The 21,518-nt window shown below is 50.0% G+C and overlaps 2 protein-coding genes across 2 annotated transcripts; one reads left to right on the top strand and one right to left on the bottom strand.

The window, feature by feature from the left end:
- Window positions 1-10,080: 10,080 nt before the first annotated feature.
- CAPNS1 (calpain small subunit 1) lies at window positions 10,081-17,724 on the top strand. The gene is made up of 10 exons (XM_040632875.1): window positions 10,081-10,304; window positions 11,276-11,309; window positions 11,594-11,683; window positions 11,838-11,895; window positions 11,993-12,057; window positions 14,502-14,570; window positions 14,665-14,743; window positions 14,885-15,001; window positions 16,917-16,975; window positions 17,160-17,724. The coding sequence occupies exons 1-10, from the start codon at window positions 10,096-10,098 to the stop codon at window positions 17,184-17,186; spliced, it is 807 nt and encodes a 268-aa protein (XP_040488809.1). The 5' UTR covers window positions 10,081-10,095; the 3' UTR covers window positions 17,187-17,724.
- A 716-nt stretch (window positions 17,725-18,440) lies between these two features.
- LOC103682538 (cytochrome c oxidase subunit 7A1, mitochondrial) lies at window positions 18,441-20,184 on the bottom strand. The gene is made up of 4 exons (XM_008712182.2): window positions 20,059-20,184; window positions 19,237-19,323; window positions 19,016-19,100; window positions 18,441-18,559 (listed from the first exon to the last, which is right to left on the bottom strand). Exons 1-4 carry the CDS (start codon window positions 20,071-20,073, stop codon window positions 18,504-18,506), a joined length of 243 nt encoding a protein of 80 aa, XP_008710404.1. The 5' UTR covers window positions 20,074-20,184; the 3' UTR covers window positions 18,441-18,503.
- Between the last annotated feature and the right edge of the window lie 1,334 nt (window positions 20,185-21,518).

Below are 21,518 nucleotides of genomic sequence, written 5' to 3'. Positions count from 1 at the left end.
AGGGGCCTAGGATCATGACCTGAGCTGAAGGCAGACGCTTAACAACTGAGCCACTCAGGCACTCCCCCCCCCTTTTTTTTTTGTAAAGTAATGTCTACATCCAACTTGGAGCTTGAACTCACAACCCCGAGATTAAGAGTCACACACTCTTCTGACTGAGTCAGCCAGGTGCCCCAATACAGAACGTTCTTTAAGGCACTAACTTGGGTCTTTTTACTCTCCTCATTCTACACATTCTCCTCTGATCAATTCTTGTGACTTTAATCACCATCTACATGCAATTCCCAGGGCTATCTTTAGCCTAGATCCTTTCCCGATTTACACAGTGGCTGCCAACAGGACAGCTCCCTGCTCCTGCCTTACATGTTGCTTAGATATCTCAAAAACCAGGCTGCACCAATTTAAATTTCTGAACCATAGAATCATGAAGAATAATAAAAATTATTGTTGCTTTAAGCCTCTAATCTTGGGATAGTTTGTTATGAAGCAAAAGCTAACTGATACAGGATTAAGGAAATGGTTTTTGGCTACCTATGGGCTTTGCATAAGGGACTATATGTTTTTCACAACATAAATATTCACAATGCCAGCACAGGGCCTGGCATATTGTATTCATTCACCCATCCATCCACTCATTCAATCACGTGTTCATTTACTCATTCATTCCATAGATATTTATTGAGATCCTACCATGTCCCAGGAACCTTACTAGGTACTGTTGCTACCGCAGTAACAAAACAGACAAAGTCCCTGTCCTCATGGAGTTCACATAATCTAACGTGTGGTTTTAGAGTAAGAACAATCTACTGGATAAGATAACAGAATGGTTGGCCAGACTAGAGAACATAAGAATTTATAAGATAGAAGCACTGTGTCACGTCAGTTGGATTGACCTCTCACTTATTTGGAGGAAAAGATCAGTTTGGAATCCCATCTTACATGATATAACAAAATAAATTCCAGTTGGATTTGAATAATATGTGTGTAGGGGAATTGCACAGTGAAAATCTAAAGGAGGTCTTTACCAGCAAATATTGAATAACTTCTGGATGGGAAAGACATTCTGAACTTCAAAATAGTGGTGGGAACAAACCATCAGGGAAAAGACTGATGAATTAGGCTGTACAAAGAGCTGAATCTTTGATTTTACTTACAGATTTTATTTATGAGAGGGAGAGGGAGAGAGCGCACGCACGGGTTCAAGTGGGGGGAGAGGCGGAGGGAGAGAGAGAAGGAGACTTCTCGCTGAGCAGGGAAGCCCGATGTGGGGCTCGATCCCAGGACTCTGGGATCATGACCAGAGCCAAAGACAGACACTTAACCAACTGAGCCACTCAGGCACCCCGAGCTGAATATTTGATATGTCCAAAAAGGGCATAGGCAAATTGAAGTAAATGTGCATTAGAGAAGTATATTTGCAACAAAAATGATAGACAATTAGTTAACACCCTCAATGAATGAAGATATTAACAAAATAATGTGAAATTAACATGAAAAACCAACAAATAAAAATGGGCATAGAATATGAAAAAAATAATTAAAAAAAATTGTACTTATTTGGGGCGCCCGAGTGGCTCAGATGGTTAAGCATCTGCCTTCGGCTCAGGTCATGATCCCAAGACCCTGGGATGGAGCCCCACAACGGGCTCCCTGCTCAGTGGGAGCCTGCTTCTCCCTCTCCCACTCTGCCTGCTTGTGTTCCCTCTCTTGCTGTCTCTCTCTCTGTCAAATAAATAAAATCTTTAAAAAATATATGTTTAAAGACATGGGAATTGCTCAGGGTATGTATAATGGGCACTGAGGGTTAGGTAGGATTCAGTATAAACCTTGTAACAGACCTCAAAATGTCAGAGGCTTAAATAAAACTGAGTGTTTTTACTTTCCTACAGCAGCCGGATGTAAGCAGTGCAGGGCTGGTAACAAAGCTTCTTAGTATCAGGTACCCGGACAACTGCTACCCATGGCCCTGCCATCACTAGGAGATCGCCCTGGCCTGTGTGGGTCAAGATGGCTCCCTCCACATCACATGCCAGGTGGCAAGAAGGAGAAAGAGGAAAGGAAGACTCACTCCGCTGCTTCTTCAGAGCATAACTGAGAAATGAAATCCTAGCTTTAGTGTTTAATTTATTCTGCCTTATGGAGTGTGAGGGTTGTCTCCTTGGTTACTTTCAGGGCAAAGAGCTGATGTCTAATAGTGAAATCAGATCACAGGTGAGCAGTTGAAGGGAATAGAGCTACTCATTTCAGGTTAATACAAGTTTTGTTTGCAAGTTGATGGGTGGGATGCAAATTGCATCTGCATTTTTTTTTAAAGATTTTATTTATTTGTCAGAGACTGGACACAAGCAGGGGGAGTGGCAGGCAGAGGGAGAAGTAGGCTCCCTGCCAAGCAATGAGCCTGATGTGGGACTCGATCCCAGGACCTTGGGATCATGACCTGAGCTGAAGGCAGATGCTTACTGACTGAGCCACCCAAGTGTCCCGCACATGCAAATTTTATATATTATTAGAAATATACAAAAATATTCCCAGGGGAAAAAATCAAGCAGGAAACATAACTAAATAGAGGTTGTCTTTGAAAAGTGGGTGAATTTTTCCTTTTCCTTTTTCTCTTGCTTATATTTTATACATTTTCTACAATAAGCAGGCATTAGCAGGTATTTTAAACATTTTTTTAAAGCTTTTATTTATTTATTTGACAGAGAAAAGAGGCAGTGAGAGAGGGAACATAAGCAGGGGGAGTGAGAGAGGGAGAAGCAGGCTTCCCGCTGAGCAGGGAGCCCTTTGCAGGGCTTGATCCCAGAACACTGGGATCTTGACCTAAGCCGAAGGCAGACGCTTAACGACTGAGCCACCCAGGTGCCCCAAAACATCTTAAATTATGAAATACAGCACACCTACAGAAAGAAAAAGTAAGGATCATGATAAAGTGAACACACAGGCATCAGAGTGGTCAGGTTGGGATATGGGAGTCCAGAAGGCTGTGGGATGCCAGAGAAGTTACCTGATTTACCTGGAGGAGGAGGCAGGAGGGAATTACTTTATGGGGTGGAGCCATGGTTTGGAAGGACGACGAAGGTTTGTTGTGCAATTGTGAAAGCACACACTCCACCGACAGGTTTCCACTCTGTGAGGAAGTCTGAACTTTATAAATAATCCCCCAAAGGATGACGATGATGATGATGATGATGAAGATAACAGCTAACTAAGAATAACTGACCACGTGTCCCATGGCTAGCCTTAGGCTGGGTGATGCTGGGGATACAGTGGTCCCTGAGATAGCCTGCCCACCAGCATAAGGCCCCCGGTCCGGTCCAGGAGACAGACATTATTGATCATTACTGATTTTAATTTGTTATGTCTTGGGGAAGAAGTTTTGGGAATCCTAGGAGCATATAACAGGGCAACCTGCTCTAGTCTGTGGTAGGGGAGGTCAAGAAAGACTTCTTTAATGAGGTGTGATCACCAAATCACCTCCAAAGCAAAAAGGGTAGGAGAAACGTTCCTGCAGAGACACAGCCTATGCAAGAGCGTGGCAGCAAGGGGCCTGGGAAGCTGAGTGGGGATAGAGTGATGGTTAATTTTTTTGCGTCAAGCTGACTGGGATACAGAGTGTCTCAATATTTGGCTAAACATTATTTCTGGGTGTGTCTGTGAGGGTGTTTCCAAGCAAGATTCTCATGTGAATCTGTAGACTGGCTAAAGCTGACTGTCCTCCCCAGTGCAGGAGGCATCATGCAAATCTTTGAGGGCCTGAATAGAACAAAGAGGCTGAGGAAGGAATAATTTGAGTTCGGCCAGACTGTGGCGCTGGAACATTGGTCTTCTGCGCTCAGACTGGGACTTATACCACTGGTTGCCCTGGTTCTTGGACCTCCAGACTTGGACCAGGACTCAAACCGCTGGCTTTCCTGGGGCTCCAGCTTGCGGACAGCAGAACGTGGGACTTCTCAGCCTCTGTCGTGGTGTGCCAGTTCCTTATAAGAAATCTCTTTCTTTCTCTCACTCTATATATTCTATTGGCTCTGTTTCTCTGGAGAACCCTGACTAATATACCGTTAAAGAAAGGGCAGTGGAGGGACGCCTGGGTGGCTCAGTCAGTAGAGCGTCTGCCTTTAGCTCAGGTCATGATGTCAGGGTCCTGGGATCGAGCCCCACATCCAGCTCCCTGCTCAGTGGGGAGCCTGCTTCTCCCTCTCCCTCTGCCTGCCGCTCCCCCTGCTTGTGCGTTCACTCTGTCAAATAAATTAATTAATTAATTAATTAAATAAAAAAAAAGAAAGGGAAGTGGAGGCACATTCATCCGGATTAGTTATCACATAACTATTGGGCATCAACCATGCTTGGGTTTAGACCTGGTTCTGCCAACCCCTCAGGCAAGTGACACCCCCTCTCTGAACCTCCACCCCCTCATGTTAGTTCCTTTAGCAGAGAGTCGTGAGTGGCTTTGCAATACCTGCCTGTAAAGCAGTTACCCCAGCCTGGTCATCAGGACTTCAGGAGGCAACCAGCTCAGTTATGACTGTTGTCAGTTTATTAATTGGTGGCATTGTAATATGAACATCGTTAAGGCCGCAAATTGAGAGGATTAAAAGCATGAGCTACAGGGCCAGCATTTCTGAGTTCAAATCTTTTTTTTTTTTTTTTTTAACTTTACGGGGGCGCCTGGGTGGCTCAGTTGGTTAAGTATATCTGCCTTCAGCTCAGGTCATGATACCAGAGTCCTGGGACTGAGCCAGGGCTCCCTACTCAGAGGGGAGTCTGCTTCTCCCTCTCCCTCTGACCCTCCCCTTCCCCCCTATGTGCACGCATGCTCTCTCTCTCTCAAATTAATAAATAAAAATTTTTAAAAAATCTTTAAAAAAAATTTAGTGGTGCCTGGTGGTTCAGTTGGTGAAGCGTCTGCCTTCAGCTCAGGTCATGGTCCCAGGGTCCTGGGACTGAACCCCACATTAGGCTCCCTGCTGGGCAGGAAGCCTGCTTCTCCCTTTCCCCCCTGCTTATGCCCTCTCTCTCAAATAAATAAAATATTTTAAAAAAATTAAATAGGCTTTATGCCCAACTTGGGGCTCAAACTCACAACCCCAAGATCAAGAGTCACATTCTCTACCAAATGAACCAGCCAGGCCCCTTGCTGAGTTCAAATCTTGACTCTGGTACTTACCAGATGTGTGATCTTGGACAAGTAATCCCATCTCTCTCCTCATTGGCATGACAGTAACAAATTCTACCTGCATCAGTCAGAATAGGCTAGGTTATGCTGCAGTAACAAATGAGCCCTAGACCTTAGTAGACTGACTCCTCAAATTTTACTTCTTGCTCATAAAAACAGCCAGCTGTCCTCCAGGGCATGGCTCAGGGATCCAGCTAGCTTCCTTCATGTGGCACATTTGTGCCTGTCTGGCTCCCAGGGCTGCCTAACCAGGGGATGGGAGCATAGAGCAAGCGCTGGCTTTTAAATGCTACATTTAAAGGTGACGCTATGGGAGCGCCTGGGTGGCACAGTCAGTTAAGCCTCTCAGCTCAGGTCATGATCCCAGGGTCCTGCTCAGTGGGTGGTCTGCTTCTCCCTCTCCCTCTGCCTCTCCCCCCAGGTTAGCCTGTTCTTTCTCTCAAATAAATAAATAAAATCTTGAAAAAAAAAAAAAAGTGACACTCTCACCAGCACCTGGCTGGCTTACTTTATAGAGCATACAACTCTTGATCTCTGGGTTGGGAGTACAAGCTCCACATTGGCCATAAAGATTACTTTTTAAAAAATAAAATAAGGGGCACCTAGCTGGCTCAGTTGGTGTAGCATGCAACTCTTGTTCTTGGGGTTGTAAGCTCGAGCCCCACAATGGGTGTAGAGATTACTTAAAAATAAAATCTTTAAAAAAGTAATAAATAATAAAACAAAATTAAAAAAAATAAAAGTGACACTCCCAACATTTCTGTTCACATTATATTGGCCAAAACAAGTCACCTAACCATGCCTGAGTGCAAAGAAATCTGGAAGATGGTGGAGGACTTTAGTAATGCTTGCTGTACTATCTCATCGATGGTGCTGAAATTTGAGAAAATTCACACAGAACATGTCATTCGTTCAACAAATATTTACTGAGTACCTAGGATGTGCCAGGCACTGTCCTTGGAAGTAGGTACACAGCGGTGAACAAGACAAACAGCAATCCCTTGAGGAGCTAATATTCTAGTGGAGAAAAACAAGGAACTGGATAAATAAGTAAACTATGCACTATGTTAGCAGATGATAAATGATAAAGGCAGTGTGGGGGTGGGGTGAGGAGTGTGGGGGTGAAATCAAAGATCTGAAAGGACCTTCCTGAGATCACTAGATGTGCAGACTTGAGGCACGAAGAGGTGAGGCACCAAGGCGTGGCTAGAGAGGGCCTTCGTAATGGGGTAGCAGCCCTCAAGGGCACCAGGAGATGGGCTGTTTGGATATTGCTGCACTTGCAGAGTCTCCTTGTCTGTGTTCAGCTGGGAACATCCAGGTTAAGCTGCCAGTAGGGTTTCTTCTCGCTTTATTAAGGGGGAGGAGGTGAGGTCAGAGAGGTGACAGGTCAGATCACTAGCATGGTGACCGTGGTGAGGACTTTGACTCTTACAAGGACAGAGGTGCAGCCAGGGGAGGGCCTTGACCTGACTCAGAGTCACAGGCTCCCTCTGGCTGCTGGTGGGGAGCAGGGAGCCCAGGGAGGAGCTGCTGTGGTGTCCAGGACTGGGAGGATGGAGGCTGGGCCAGTGTTGGTGGAGTCAACAAGTTTTCCTGACAGGTTGGAGTAGGTGTGGAAGAGAGGTCAGGGATGATCCTGGGCTATCTGGTCTCAGTCACTGGAAGCACAGAGGTGCCATCAACCTAGGTGGGGAAGGTGGGGAGGGAGCACATTTGGAAGGGAGTCAGAAGCTCAGTTTAGGATGTGTGAAGTTTGAGACACTTCTGAGACCCCCACAGAGAAGGTAAGTAGAATGCAGTTTGTAGGAGCCTGGAGACGTCTGGGTAGAAGACAGAAATCTGGATATTAATAGCCTAGAGACGGAATTTAAACCATGTATGTGGGGGAGATCCTCCATGGCATGAGTGGGATACAGAGGAGGACCAAGGCCTGAGGCTTGGAACTAGCCAGGGTTAAGAGGTTAGGGAGACTGATCTAGGTGACAATAAGTGGCATGAGATGGCAGTGTGTGTTATGAGAGAGTGTAAGTTATAAGCAAGCAACTGCAAGCCTCACCCAGTCTCGGGTAGGGGTGAAGATAGGGAGCGCTTCCTGGAAGAGGTGAACTCCTGAGCTGACACCAAAGCCTGAGTACCTACATCACCAGGTAAAAAAGTCAGGAGTGTTCCAGGTCAAGGGCACAGCCCATGCAAAGGACTGGCAGCAAGTGAGCCTGGAGAGGGCAGACAGCGGAAGCTTTCCAGTGTGACAGGGAAGGGTGTGGTGAGAAGGGAATTTGGATTAGTCATCACCAAAAGTTTTGGCATCAGCCATGCCCAGGTTCACACCTGGTTCTGCAATCCTCTGTGACCTCAGGCAAGTGAACCAGCCTCCATTTTCTCTCCTCTAAGTTCCTGCCTTATAGGCAAGGCTTGTGTAGCAACTCCTTGGCCTGGCTGCCACTGCAGTTTTGTTTGTTGTGATCTTGTTATCTGAGCTATTATCATATTAATTATATATTTTTAAGCTTATTGTTTTTAGTAATCTCTATACCAATGTAGGGCTCGAACTCATGACCGGGAGATCAAGAGTTGCATGCTCTTCCGACTCAGCTAGCCAGGTACCCCAATATTAATTATATTATTGAAGAGCCAATGCGTTAGGGTAGTGGTTAAAGTTACAGGCTAGGGAGTTTACCCTCAGTTTATTTATTTGTAAAATGGAAAGACTGCATACATCCATTCCATAGGACTGTTATAAGGGGATATTAGGTTATAGTAAAGTGCTCAGGAGAGTATTTGGCCGTTTTTTGTTTTTGTTTTTAACCAGGATTATCTAAGGGTGAGTTGGTCAACCACCTGAGCAATCCAGGTGGGCTACAGGAGGAGGGAACAGCATGGGTACAGGCACACAAAATGATTCCTCTTTACTAAGCCTTTACCACTTAATTCTAAAGGGGAGTGGGAACACTTGTTTTCATTTTACAGTTAATAAATCCTTGCTTAAAACAAGAAACAGCCTTGCTCAGAGCCCAAAGGATCCCAGTTATTAAATGGCAGACCCAGGATTCAGACTCAAGCTAAGCCAGCCTCCAGGGGAGATTCAAGGGCCAGACGTCCAGAATGCCTGGGAACCAGATTTAACTCCCTCTGCGGAACCCTGAAGTTTGCAGGTTGGAGCCCGAGAGCGAAAAGTCTCCAAAGGAGGTTTCACTCGCCATTTTCCCTGCCAGTTTCTGCATTTCCCACCCCCCATCCCTCCACCGGATCTTGGGTACATCTAGCCTCAGAAACCAGGCCGTGGCCAGAGGGACTCTTTCTGTGCCCAGGCCCCTCTTTAGAGAGGGGAAGAAGGAGGCGACACTTGGTGACCCTGACTCGGGGTAAAAGGGTGCGGGTGGAAGAGGCACAGGCAAATTTTGTAGGCGGCAAAGTGCTTCCCGCCGTTTGACCTCCATTCGGGTTGCTGCAGGGCCCCGAGAAATCTAGCCTAGCCTTAGCCCCTGCCACAAATGCGGGCGCTTGTCCTCGGGCTGTGGGCCAAACAAAATTCGGGGCCTCCAGGTGCTTTGTCGCGACAAGCCTAGGATAGGGGCCGCGTGCCAGGAGTCCCTTTTCCAGCGGACCAAAAACCGCACCCGTGGCCGCATGGAGGCGAAAATTCACACTGCAACACAAGGGGGTGATCTCGGGCGCGGCCCCTGAACTTCCCTCTCTGGATTCATTCATCTGAGTTGGAGAAGAACAGCGGAAGACCTCAGACCTCTGGAGTCAGGGAGGGGTCGGAATCCACAGCCCCGGAAACGAGCAGGGCGGAGCCGCGGCAGCCGCGTCCCGTTACGTGAGGCGGGCTAGGCGCACGCAGGCGCAGCTTCAATGCCGGCTCTAGGACCGCGCGGATGGTTGGTGCCCCGCCCCGCAGTGCCTAACCCGGTCCGGGCAGCCTGAGTCACCCGCCCCGCCCTACGGAGCCGGACGCGGCCAGAGGCCCGGGAGCAGCACCGACGAACGGAGCGGAGGACGTGTGAGCTAGGCGGTGAGCGCCCGATCTGGATTACCCCTGTACTCCGTAATCCCGGTCTTTGCGGCCCCCACATCCCACAAAACCCTTAAGTCCTGGTCTCAGGGGTCCTCCAGATCCATGATCTCAGATTTGAAGCCCCTGTCTGTTCGGCACCCCACTATCCCGCCTCGGGGACTCTTCCACCCTCTGCCTCAGGATCTAAAATTCGAGCATGGATTTGAGAGGTACCCCACAAAATTCTGCCCAGGGTGGGGGTCCCCAGAACCACGATCCTTAGATCCGTTCTCCCAATTATAAAGGGAACCCCGCTATTCCAGGCCCCGGGATTCACACCCGCAATCTTATTAGACCTGAGCCCACAGAACCAGCGGTGACATTGTAATCCCGCTGCTGGGAGTACCGAAACCCTCAAGCTCACATTCTGGATTTCCTAAACCCTGCCCCAGAGGCCTCCAGGTGGAGAATTTCTGATCGGCGCCCCTGACCCGCTCAAGACCCCAAAGTCCAGTTCTGCGGCTTGATCTCAAACACGTCAAAGATGCCTTACACCAACTTGGGGCTCCCATTTTGGGAACCCCACCTGACCGGGCCCCTTACTCTTAATGATGCCTATGCAAAGACTCAGTCCAAGGTCCCGCAAAGTAGGCGGAGATCCTTTAGACCCTGAAGGGATTTCAAACCCGATCCTCGGTCCCTATCCCACCCATCCGAGAACTACCCTCCTCCAGAAGCTCCGACCCCATGCCAAATGGACCCTCAAGCCCCAGCCGGAGGATGGGACCCCGCCCAGAGGCCTCATATTACTCCCCCAAGTCTGACTGCCAGAAATGCGTATTTTTGTGTGGAGGGAGCGGGCTCAATGGCGATGCGGCCTTTTGACCCCTTTTTCCCTCCTCAGGAATCTTAATTCGCAGGCATGTTCCTGGTTAACTCGTTCTTGAAGGGAGGCGGCGGCGGGGGAGGCGGGGGCCTGGGCGGGGGCCTGGGGAATGTGATCGGAGGCCTGATCAGCGGAGCTGGAGGCGGCGGCGGCGGCGGAGGAGGAGGCGGAGGCGGCGGCGGCGGCGGCGGCGGTGGCGGCGGAACTGCCATGCGCATCCTGGGCGGGGTCATTAGTGCCATCAGGTAAGGCGGGGCCCGAGGAGGGGAGGGGCCTGACGGAGGAGCATGTCCCGCCTGCTTAGATTGAGGTAACCTGGAGACTGACCTACCGTCTTAATTAAGCTGGGCTGGGCCTGGGCTGCGGGACCCGCCTTGAGGGGGCGGACCGTAATGAGGCCGATGGCAGTTCAGGAGGCGGGGCTTGACATGGGCGGAGTCTGGCTGTTACGGGGAAGATCTGATGGGGCGCGGCTCGGGTTTCGGGAGGTGGGGCTTAATGGGGTTGGGCGCGGCCGGCTTCCAGCTACTCCGGCGACGAACGTTAGGGGGCGGAGCCAATGAGGCTAGGGTGGGGTCTCTTCATGGGGGCAAGACTTGTCTTATGGGCACGGCATGGCCGTCGTAGTGGGTCAGTGAGGGGTGCACCCAGAATTGGCCGAGGCCTAGTGGGATAGGGGAAATGATCTTGAAGGGACTGGGTCTGGCTGGGAACTGTCTGGATTAAAACAGAAATACCACCTGGTGGAGGTGGAGCAGGTTGTCGTTAGGGGCCTAATTAACCATGGCCACCCCTCGAAGGGGTGGGAACTCATGGAGCTGGAGTGGGATGTTGGGAAGACACAGGCGTTAGGAAGCCATAGGATGGAGTAGGTTCCTAGACAGAAGGGACCTGAGGAGGGTGGAGCCCCAGGAAGCTAGGTCAGAGCTCCTATGAAGTGAGCTGTCGAAGGGGCTGGATCTTTTGAGGAATCTGTCTTTGAGCAGGTGTGCCCTGGCAGGAGTGGGGCCTACTGTGCGGGCAGGGCTCTGAGTTTCCTGCGAGGTGCAGCCAGGGTAGCAAAGATAGGGACAGGTGAGGACAAGGATAGATAAGTCAAGCAGAGGGAGAAGTAGGGAGGTGGTGGGCTAGGGTTTGGGGAGTTAGGGCGTGGGGGCTGGCGCGGTCTTTGGAGGCCCCACCCACTGGCACTAACTCCCTTCTTGTCTCCCCTCAGTGAGGCAGCTGCACAGTACAACCCAGAGCCTCCGGTAAGCCACCGTCCATAATCAGAGACCCTGCTTCTCACTCCGAGGCCTTTTCCAGCACCCATCATTGTCCTTTTGTCCCTCTTACGAAATTCCTCTCGTTAAGTCTCTCCCTTGCCATGTCCCCAGACTTAGTCATGGGTCTTAGCTATAGCCACTCTTCACTGACCAGCTCTCATTCCTTTGCTCACCCAGCCACCTAGCCCACTCTGACTTTCCCACCTAGAGCCCTAGTCGTGGCTGGGGCACCCCTCTCCCACTTGCTCTGAGATCTTCTCCCTCTGCAGCCTCCACGCACCCATTACTCCAACATTGAGGCCAATGAGAGTGAGGAGGTCCGGCAGTTCCGGAGGCTCTTTGCCCAGCTGGCTGGAGATGTAAGTAACCCTGGGCCCCCATCCTTGTCCTAACTCTTCCATGCCTTCCTTTGGCTGCCCTTGTACACACACTCAACAATGGCAATCCCCAAAGAATCCCCATTCTCCCTCACGACACTCTTCCCTTTTAACCATCCCTGACTTTTCCCCACAGGACATGGAGGTCAGTGCCACAGAACTCATGAACATTCTCAACAAGGTCGTAACTCGACGTGAGTTATTGGGCTCAACACATAGGGCAGTTTTAGAGTCATGGGCGCTGGGGTAGCTGTGACCTCTGGTCTCTGACTTTAATCCTGTCCCCCACAGACCCTGATCTGAAAACTGATGGCTTCGGCATTGACACATGTCGCAGCATGGTGGCCGTGATGGATGTATCCTTGGGAGCAATCTGACTGAAGCCCTGGGTGAAGGAGTTTTGTTAGAGCATGGTTGGGACAGCCAGAGTGTAGCTTGAATACCCACACATTTGGACCTGCATACATCGGAACACACATGCACTACCACACATCCAGACATGTGGCCATAAATAGTAACATCAGCTGTCACTTTATAGCCATTGTATTAAACAGGCAGATTTTTTTTTTTTTAAAGATTTTATTTATTTGTCAGAGAGAGAGAGAGCACAAGCAGGGGGAGAGGCAGGCAGAGGGAGAAACAGGCTCCATGCTGAGCAAGGAGCCCAAGGTGGGACTTGACCCCAGGACCCTGGGATCATGACCTGAGCTGAAGGCAGATGCTTAACCGACTGAGCCACCCAGGTGTCCCAAAAGAGGCAGAATTGTTATAGTCCATTTTGTAGGTGAAGAAAATGAGACTTAGAGGCAATCATTTGTCTGAAGGTATACGAAAAGAGTAAGTGGCAGGATAGGAATTTGGAGTTAGATCTTTTAGGCTTGAGAGCCCAAGCTTATTTTCTTCCTTCCTTCCTTCCTTCCTTCCTTCCTTCCTAGTACTACACCCCGTGGGGCTTGAACTCATGACCCAGAGATCAAGAGTCGCATGCTCTATGGACTGAGCCAGCCAGGTGCCCCAAGAACCCAAGCTTGTAACTGCTGTAGGTGTGGCCATATTCATGCGCATATATACAAGGGCACACCATATAGGTGAAGATATGTGAAGGCATGTTCACAGGAACACACCTGCAAGTTTGCTTATGGGCCAGTCATTAGCTGATCTCAGATACGTGCATGCTCAGCACATAGGGAAAATGTAGACACACGTGCATTGTCATGTGATCACATAACATACGTTGCACAGAGTTCTATAAGCTTGGCTGTGCCGCTTAGCAAGGTTATTGAACCTCTCTGGGCCTCAATTTGCCAGTCTGTAAAATGAAGTGAATGATAGTGGTGAAACTGAATTGGAGCCACATGAAAAAGGTTTAGCACAGAGTGTAGCACATAGGAAGTGGTCTGTACACATTAGCTGCTACTGTGATCTTAGGTAGATTTTCATCTCTGAATGGGTTTCTTTGCCTGTGACTGGGGAATAATACTGGTGAGGCTGGTGTCCTAAGGATTTAGTGAGAAAAGTGATGTTCCTGAGAAGCTTAGCACTGCCTGGCATGTACTAGGTAACTTGATAAATCTTGGCCATGATTATTATTATTGACGGTTTATCAAACATTAGCCCCTGAGCTAAGGGCTTTATCTCATTCTGCTTGTATCACAAACCCAGCAGGTGTGTACTATGATCACCTGATTTCTTTAGAATTCTAAGATACCCTTGTTTTTCACAAGTTTTGACATTCATGAAATTGAATTGCTATTAAGAATTTTATAAATGGTGGGGCACCTGGGTGGCTCAGTTGGTTGAGTGTCTGCCCTTTGGCTCAGGTCATGATCCCAGCACCCTGGGATCGAGCCCCGCTTGGGGCTCTCTGCTCGGCGAGGAGCCTGCTTCTACCTCTCCCTCTGTCTACCACTCTGCCTACTTGTGCTCTCTCTCTCTGTCAAATAAATAAATAAAATCTTTAAAATAAGTGAGGGGCGCCTGGTGGCTCAGTCAGTTCAGTGTCTGCCTTCAGCTCAGGTCATGATCCTGGAGCCCCGGGATCGTGCCCCATGGCAGGCTCCCTGCTCAGCGGGGAGTCTGCTTCTCCCTCTTCCTCTGCCCTTCGCCCTGCTCCTTCTCTCTTGATCCATCTCTCTCAAATAAATAAAATCTTTAAAAAATATTTTTAAAAAATGCTGGAACTTAAGAAATTTTATAAATGAGTTAGTTACTATCTTCAGGTGAGGAATTTATAGTTTAGAGAAGTTATGGTTATGCTTATTTATTTTTAATTTATTTTACTTAAAAATAAAATATTTATTTATTTATTTCGTAATCTCTACACCCAATGTGGGGCTCAAACTCATGACCCTGAGATCAAGAGTCATGTTCTCTTCCAACTGAGCCAGCCAGGAGCCCCCAACATAAAATCTTAAAAGAAACATGAACTGGGGCGCCTGGGTGGCTCAGTCGTTAGGCGTCTGCCTTCAGCTCAGGGCGTGATCCCAGAGTCCTGGGATCGAGCCCCACATCAGGCTCCTCCACTGGGAGCCTGCTTCTTCCTCTCCCACTCCCCCTGCTTGTGTTCCCTCTCTCGCTGGCTGTCTCTCTCTCTCTGTCAAATAAATAAATAAAATCTTTAAAAAAAAAAATTAATAAAAAAAAAAAAAGAAACATGAACTAAACCATGTATGGATAAAAAGAAAAGTAAGACTGTATCCAAGGTTTTAGCCCAGGTTCCCCTGCTTGGTCATGATCACAGTGCATACAGTGCATGCATCTGGGTACAGTTATCACACTATTCTTAACACCCTTCCACCAGAGTGACACCACCGGCAAGCTGGGCTTCCAAGAATTCAAGTACTTGTGGAACAACATCAAAAAGTGGCAGGTGTGTGATGACCTCCTAGCCCAAAGACCCTCAAGCCTTGAAGATGCCACGCCCCACAACGTTCAGTTGAATCCTTACCTCCCTGTCCCTACAGGCCATATACAAACAGTTTGACGTTGACCGTTCAGGTACCATCTGCAGCAGTGAACTCCCAGGGGCCTTTGAGGCAGCAGGTATGGCTGGCAGGGATATAGTCTGACTGGGGGTGGCATTGATGAGGCAGCCCCCAATGAGCTGGTCTGAACCTGAAACCTAGGGGTGGGAGTGGGTCGGGCCTTGTGGCCCCAATACCTGAGAAAAGAAACCATTCTCAGGGTTCCATCTGAATGAACATCTCTACAACATGATCATCCGACGCTACTCGGATGAAGGAGGGAACATGGATTTTGACAACTTCATCAGCTGCCTGGTCAGGCTGGATGCCATGTTCCGTGAGTGACACCCCAGCTGTCTTCCTGGGTGGGGGTTTGTTCCACCTCCTTTGGCCAAGGTCTTCTCTGAGCCTGACCCTGAGGCGAGCAACTCCTAGAACGGCAGCAGCCCCAGTTCCTGCCCTCACGTCACTCCCAGTCCACTGGAGGAGAGGCAAATCACCAGACAGTGACCGCTCAGAATGGTTACAGTTGGGATAGGGGAAGCTCAGGGCAGTGATCAGGCCTGGGAGGAGAAGCTCAGGGCCAGAGTGGGTTTAGATTTCTGAATGGGGAAGCCCAGTGGTCTGTTTGACTTAGGAGGCACCTGATGCAGACTAAGGATCAAGAAGGGCTTCTTGGAGGAGGACATGTGTGAACTGAGCCCTGAGGGATGAGGAGGAGTGACCCCAGGGAGAGAGTGGAGACAGGTGTTGCTGTGGAAACAGCCTGTGCAAAGGGAAGGAGAAGGTGGTGCTTTTGGTGTTTTTTGTTGAACTCAATTCTGAATGCTGGAGAGGGGTTGGGATGCAGAGACATAAGGCTAGGAGGGGTTAGAAGGGGCTGGATTGTGAGGGCTCTTAGGAATATGAATGCACTGAATCCTTAAGACCACTGTGAATTGGGAATTATTGTCCCCACTTTGTGGAGGAGGAACCTAGGGTTCAAGGAGGCAAAACTGCTTGCTCAGCTAGGAAGTTGCAAAGCCAGAATTTGAACTTGGATTTGAGAGAATTGAATAAAAGGAAGCAGGAGCAGTGGGCACAGTCAGGCCATGCAAGGCTGTGAGTGTCATGTTCAGGGGTGCTCAGACATTACTGGGGGCAATGGAGAGCCATAGCAGGTTCTAGGCAGAGGAGGGATGGGGTCAGGTTTGGCTTTAGGAAGATCTCTCAGCCTCCAGAAGAGCCCTCAGCCTCCAGAAGAGCCCTGGGAGGGCAAAGCATTAAAACCATGGGTAGAGAAAAAGGGTCAGGTATGTCAGGGACATGCAGGGAAGGGGGAATGGACAATAAGGGCAGACGATTCCAAAAGTCACTTACGAGAAGGCCCAAGAAATGGCCATTGGATTTACCAGCAAGAGGGCCAATAGGAACTGCAGTGAGTGCAGTGTCCAGGACACCATGTGTGTGGACACCTGAGGGCGGTAACCGAGTTGTTAGAGAGGGAGCAAAGACAGTGTAGACCCCGGTTTGCCTAAGTTTGGCTTTGGGTGGGGAACATGGAGTCAGGTTTCAGGACATGAATGGGAACTACACCAGAGTGTAGAGCAGGAAGTGGGTGCCCCTACTTCATTTTATATATATACACACACACACAAAATATTATATATATAATATTATATATATAATATATATTACGTATCATAAATAAATTATATTATTTATTTATTTTTAATTATGTAAACTCTACATGCAATGTGGGGCTTGAACTCATGACCAGGAGATCAAGAGTTGCATGCTGCAGCAACTGAATGAGACAGGTGCCCCAAGTGCTAGCCATTATTATCATCCCATATATTAGTATATTTTTATCTTTTTTTGTTATTCTGTTATTTTTTATTATTTTTTTTAGATTTTATTTATTTATTTGACAGAGAGAGAGACAGCCAGTGAGAGAGGGAACACAGGCAGGGGGAGTGGGAGAGGAAGAAGCAGGCTCCCAGGGGAGGAGCCCGATGGGGGGCTCGATCCCAGAACACCGGGATCACGCCCTGAGCCGAAGGCAGACGCTTAACGACTGAGCCACCCAGGCGCCCCATCTTTTTTTTTTTTTTTTTTTAAGATCTTATTTTTAAGTAATCTCCACACCCGATGTGGGGCTCAAACTCACAACCCTGAGATCAAGAGTCGCATGCTCTACCGACTGAGCCAGCCAGGTGCCCCTGTATATTTTTATCCTAAAAGCCAAATCCCCCAACCCTTTCCTTCTCTAGGTGCCTTCAAATCTCTTGACAAGAATGGCACTGGACAAATTCAGGTGAACATCCAGGAGGTAAGAACTCCTGTTCTGGGATGTGGGTGCCCAGCAGGGGACCCCCTTCCCTCAGCTCCTTGTACCAACTTGGAGCTTGGGCTCCCTGCCTCCTATTTTCCCAACAACCCCTGGGGGAGAGCAGAGAAAGGTGTCTGCTATTCTTTGTTTCCCTGCTTCTCACCCTGTGCCTTCCTCTCCCCAGTGGCTGCAGCTGACGATGTATTCCTGAATGGGAACCCCAGACCTGCCCCCTCATCACCCTGCTATAGGAGTCACCTTGGATTCTTCCGTCTCTCCCAGGGCTGAGCCAGTCTGCAGTCTCGTCTTCATGGGTCCTGCTGACCCACAGGTCTTTTGGTTCCCCTAGCCCTTGGCACTTGGCTTCTCAGTCAACAGCTAGGGCCCAACATGGCCCAGCATGCCATGCCCCGAGTTAGCCCTGGCTCTGAGACACTCTAACACACCCTGTCCGCAGGGTCACTCCACCCTCGGTACACCTATCCCACGCCCACTCCATAATGCCTCTCATGCACCTGTGCCAAACCCAGCAGTTACGTTGCTTCCACACCCCAAGGGCCCTTCTCTTGGTTCCAGGAGGATCACTCCAGTCCCTACACACTCTAGCACACCTGTTCACAATTACCACCCTGGCAGCCAAACTCTAGGCTGGAACAGGCCCAGGTGCCCCTATGCCTTTGTCTGTCCTCTGCTCTCAGCCTGCCAGGGCCAGGAGGAAATAAAAGCACCCCGGTTGCTGCTTTCTCTGAGATCTGCCTCCTGTTCTGAACGTTGAGGGGTGGCTCTGTCTCTGTCAGGGGCAGAGGGAAGCCTAGGTCCTAGAGGGTGGGGGTGGTTTGGTCTGTCTTCAAGTCTATCCCCAGCTGGATCTGCATATTTCCTAGTCCTTTTATTGCCTTTGTCCTTTCTCTCATACTGGATTCTAGTTGAGCCATAGTCTCATTCTTGCTGAGATCCCGTACAGATCCTGTGGAGGCTGAGACAGGGACCCAGAAGTCTGGGCAATCTCTGCTGCTGCTGCAGGAGCCAGGCCCTTGGGAGGTCTCCACCCGTCATCCCCTCCCAGGCTCTGTTCCCCAAGGCCATGCTTGCTCCCTCTTGGCTCTGTCCTGAGTGAGTCTGTCCTCACTTCCCTTAGCCTCTGTTGTGTCATGGACCATGCTCAGTATCTTCCTTCCCACCCTCGAGCCTCTGCAGGGAGAGGGACTGCCATCCCAAAATAGAGCCCTCTCAAATTCCAGGACATGATCCCAGATCCCCAGGCCCTGAGAGGCAGCCCAGGGGTACTGTTTGGAATCCCCAGACCCTCAGGAGGGCTGAGAGGCAGCAACATCCTACGGGTAGCCTTGTAGTGTAATAATCCTCTAGCATGAGGGATTCAATGGGCTGTCAAAGTGTAGGGATTCCCTGCTGGTGGGAGGATGGGCTTGGGGGGGGGGCAAACAAACGGAGGCCACAGCTGGGCTGGGTTCCCCAAGAAGCCAGCACATTTATTGATGCTTGTTCAGGTTCTGCAAGCTTCTTGGTCTCACTTCTTGTGAGGGAAGGAGGCCCAGCCAAGGCAGTACAGGCTATAGGCGGTGCCTAGGGAGGGAGTAAGGTGACACAGCGTGAGATCTCAATTGCCTCCCTGGAGTCCATCTCAGCTTTTAAGCCCCTCTTCAGGCTCCCTCAATCACCAGTCTGGATCCCAGCTCCAGTTCAGGCTCCAGCTCCCTTCCCAAACTGCACTTCGAGTGGAGAATCCCCTAGCCTTGGTCCAGACCAGGCTGCCAGCTTTCTCCACAATTCCTGCCTGGGCCCCATACCCCCTCCTGGGACAGAAGCCCAAGCCCTAGGTGCTCCCTCTCTATATGCTAGCGTAGACTCCTGGAACATCCCCCAAACCTGGCCAGCTCAGAACACAATCCCCTCCCTAAGCCCCTGCCCAGCCACTAGCCCTCTCCCCAAACCTCAGCATGGGAACCAGCCCATTCCTCGCTCCAGCTTGAGCCCCGCCTCCTTCCCCAGCCGCTCAGGCAGTGGCGGCCCGGCACTCACCCCCTAAACAGAGCCCCATGGTCACTCGGTACAGGATGTTGTCGGTTCCCCCGCCCTTCAAGTGCACTGGGAGGTCATTGTCCGCCTGGATGGTGGAGGCGTCGGATGAGAAAGGGGTACAGGTTGTTCCGTGGACTGTATCCCGTCTCCGCCCTACTCTGCTCCAGGACGGAGCCTGGGGTCCGGGTTCTTCCCACTCGTCACGCCCCTGCTCCGCCTACCTGGAAGAGTTTCTGTTTCTCAGCCACTCGGTTCTGGAAGCGGTTCCGGGCAGTTGAGCTGAAAGAGCGAACCAGCGCCTGGGAGACCTGGCGGGGAGGGAGTCGTTGGGTATTGGAGACACATGCAAGGGTGTCCCCAAAGGGTATGGCTGTGGGGGGTGGGAGGAGAGGAGGGGCTCTTCGAGGCCCGGACACCCGGACGGCCCTATCCCTTGCGTGTGTCTCAAAGGCAAAATCCGGACTGCCAGTACGAGGAAGGGAAGGGGTTCTGCCAAGAAAGGCCCAGCAGGGGAGTCGCGCCTACAGAGTCTGGCTTAGAGGTTTCCCGGTTGCCTAGAGGGTCCTGGAAGAGGAGCAGACCCAGAAGGGACACTTGTTCTGAGGGTCCAAGTTCCTAGATGGTGGTTTTTCGTTTTTTGGTGGGGATGTTCTCCTAGATTAACGGGAGAGAGCCCATGTCCCGGGAATGATCCCCTCCTGGATCCGGGTGCCCAGTGGGGTTTCCATACTGCCTAAGAAGTCCGGGGGAGGGGAAGCGGTGTTAAGTTCCCAGGGCCTACGTCCCGAGACGTTAAAGGAGACCTGGGTGAAGGAAAGAAGCTCAAACCGGGGCGTTGGCCGTGTTAGGGGTCCCAGGCTGTCTCAGAAGCCCTCGGATTAGGAGGCGGGGGTTGAGGGTCCCAGGCTGCTTCGGAGGGAGTCCCGAACCCTGAAGGGGGCTCACGTTCCAAAGCCCCAGTTCCCGGGATGTTTAGTGAGTCTCGTATCGGGGCGAGGGCTTCCGGGTTGGGTTTCCCCGCCCGGCCCTTGGGGGGCCCTCACCCGCAGGCCCCTCATTCTGCGTCCTCCTCTTCGGCCGGAGTCACCTCCCCTCTCGGCCCAAGGACACACAGCGCCCTCCCCTCCCCGGGAATCCCAGGCCACGCCCTCGGCGCGCCGCGTGACAGCCTGTCCCGGGGTCTGTGGTGGCGGGCGGGGTGTGGGGGAAGCCGGGCAAATCCCGCCGCGGGATTCGGATTCGTGCTATAGGCCCGGGGAGGGGACGCTCCAATCCCGTCCCCGCGCCGAAAGGTCCGAAGCATCCCATCTGTTACTCGCAATTTCTGCTGGTCCAAGTGGAGAGGAAAACGGAACCAGGGAATACATTTTTGATTTGTTTCTGTGGAGATACCCGTCTGGGGCAAGTGCAGTTCCTCTCCGGGGTCTCTCAGATCTCTTCTTACAGGAATTGGTATTGGAGAGCGAGTGAGGGAGCAGATAAACGGGTTCCAACTTCTTGTTCTATCTACAGAGACTGGGTGATTGCACCTCCGAGCCTTAATTATCGTATCTATAACATGGGGGCTAAGTCAGGATCTTCCTGAGAGGCTTTTGAGAGAGTTTAAATGAGCTCATAGAACAGCATAACTGAGCTAACAGTCATAATCGTGGTAATAACTTGCAAAATTATTGCATAAGTGAGCTAATAACTGCACAGAAGCAAATAAGGGCCCTTATTTTTACTACTTGCTAGCGGTAGGCTTGTTAAAAAACAAATTTAACAGTAAATGTGAAGCTCTGAAAGATTCCATTAAATGATTCATGAATTGGGCAGCATCCCGTCTAGTGATTGTTAGGAAGCACCCTGAAGCTACGGAAAAGGAAAGGTTTTGAAAGGCCTCCAGCGAGGAGGGGTGGGGGTAGCAAAGAATTCATTGTTTTAGGCTAGGTCTCCCTCCTAAGGGGAATGGTTGCGGTTTATGGGATTACCTCCTAGTGTTGACCAGTAAATTCCCATTATATTCCTGGGGGTGTGGAAACCGCAGTTGGGTTAGGTATTAAGTTTTGGTTTATTGAAGTGGGGCCTTAGCACAAGTGACTCTATCTTGGGCCCGTGATTTTTCTTTTTAACAGATTTATGTATCAAGTATTTTTATACTTAGTTAATTTTCCTTTTACCATGGAAGATTTCAAACAAAGGAAAGGAGAAAGACCCATCACCTGCTTCAACAGTTATAACCATCATAGTGCTTTTCATGTATTTGCCCCATTCAACTCCTTTTCCCCCTTATTGGAGGATTTTAAAGCAAATTTCAACATCATATTTCATATTTACATATGTATCTCTAACAGATAAGGACTTTAAAAAAGGAAAAACCTGATATCTACAATTTATAGATTGAATCTTGGATTAGAAAAAATCATTTAAAACTTTTTCTCTTTTTATTTGTGGGGCAGTCGGTGAATTTTAAAAAAGGTCTACGGATTAGACAATAACATTGTGTCAGTGTCAATTTCCTGAT

This window comes from Ursus maritimus, unplaced genomic scaffold (genome assembly GCF_017311325.1).
Source record: "Ursus maritimus isolate PB19 unplaced genomic scaffold, ASM1731132v1 scaffold_19, whole genome shotgun sequence".
Classification (NCBI taxonomy): Eukaryota; Metazoa; Chordata; class Mammalia; order Carnivora; family Ursidae; genus Ursus; species Ursus maritimus.
Note: the sequence above shows the minus strand (reverse complement) of the source record. Positions and strands in the feature narration are given on the sequence as shown.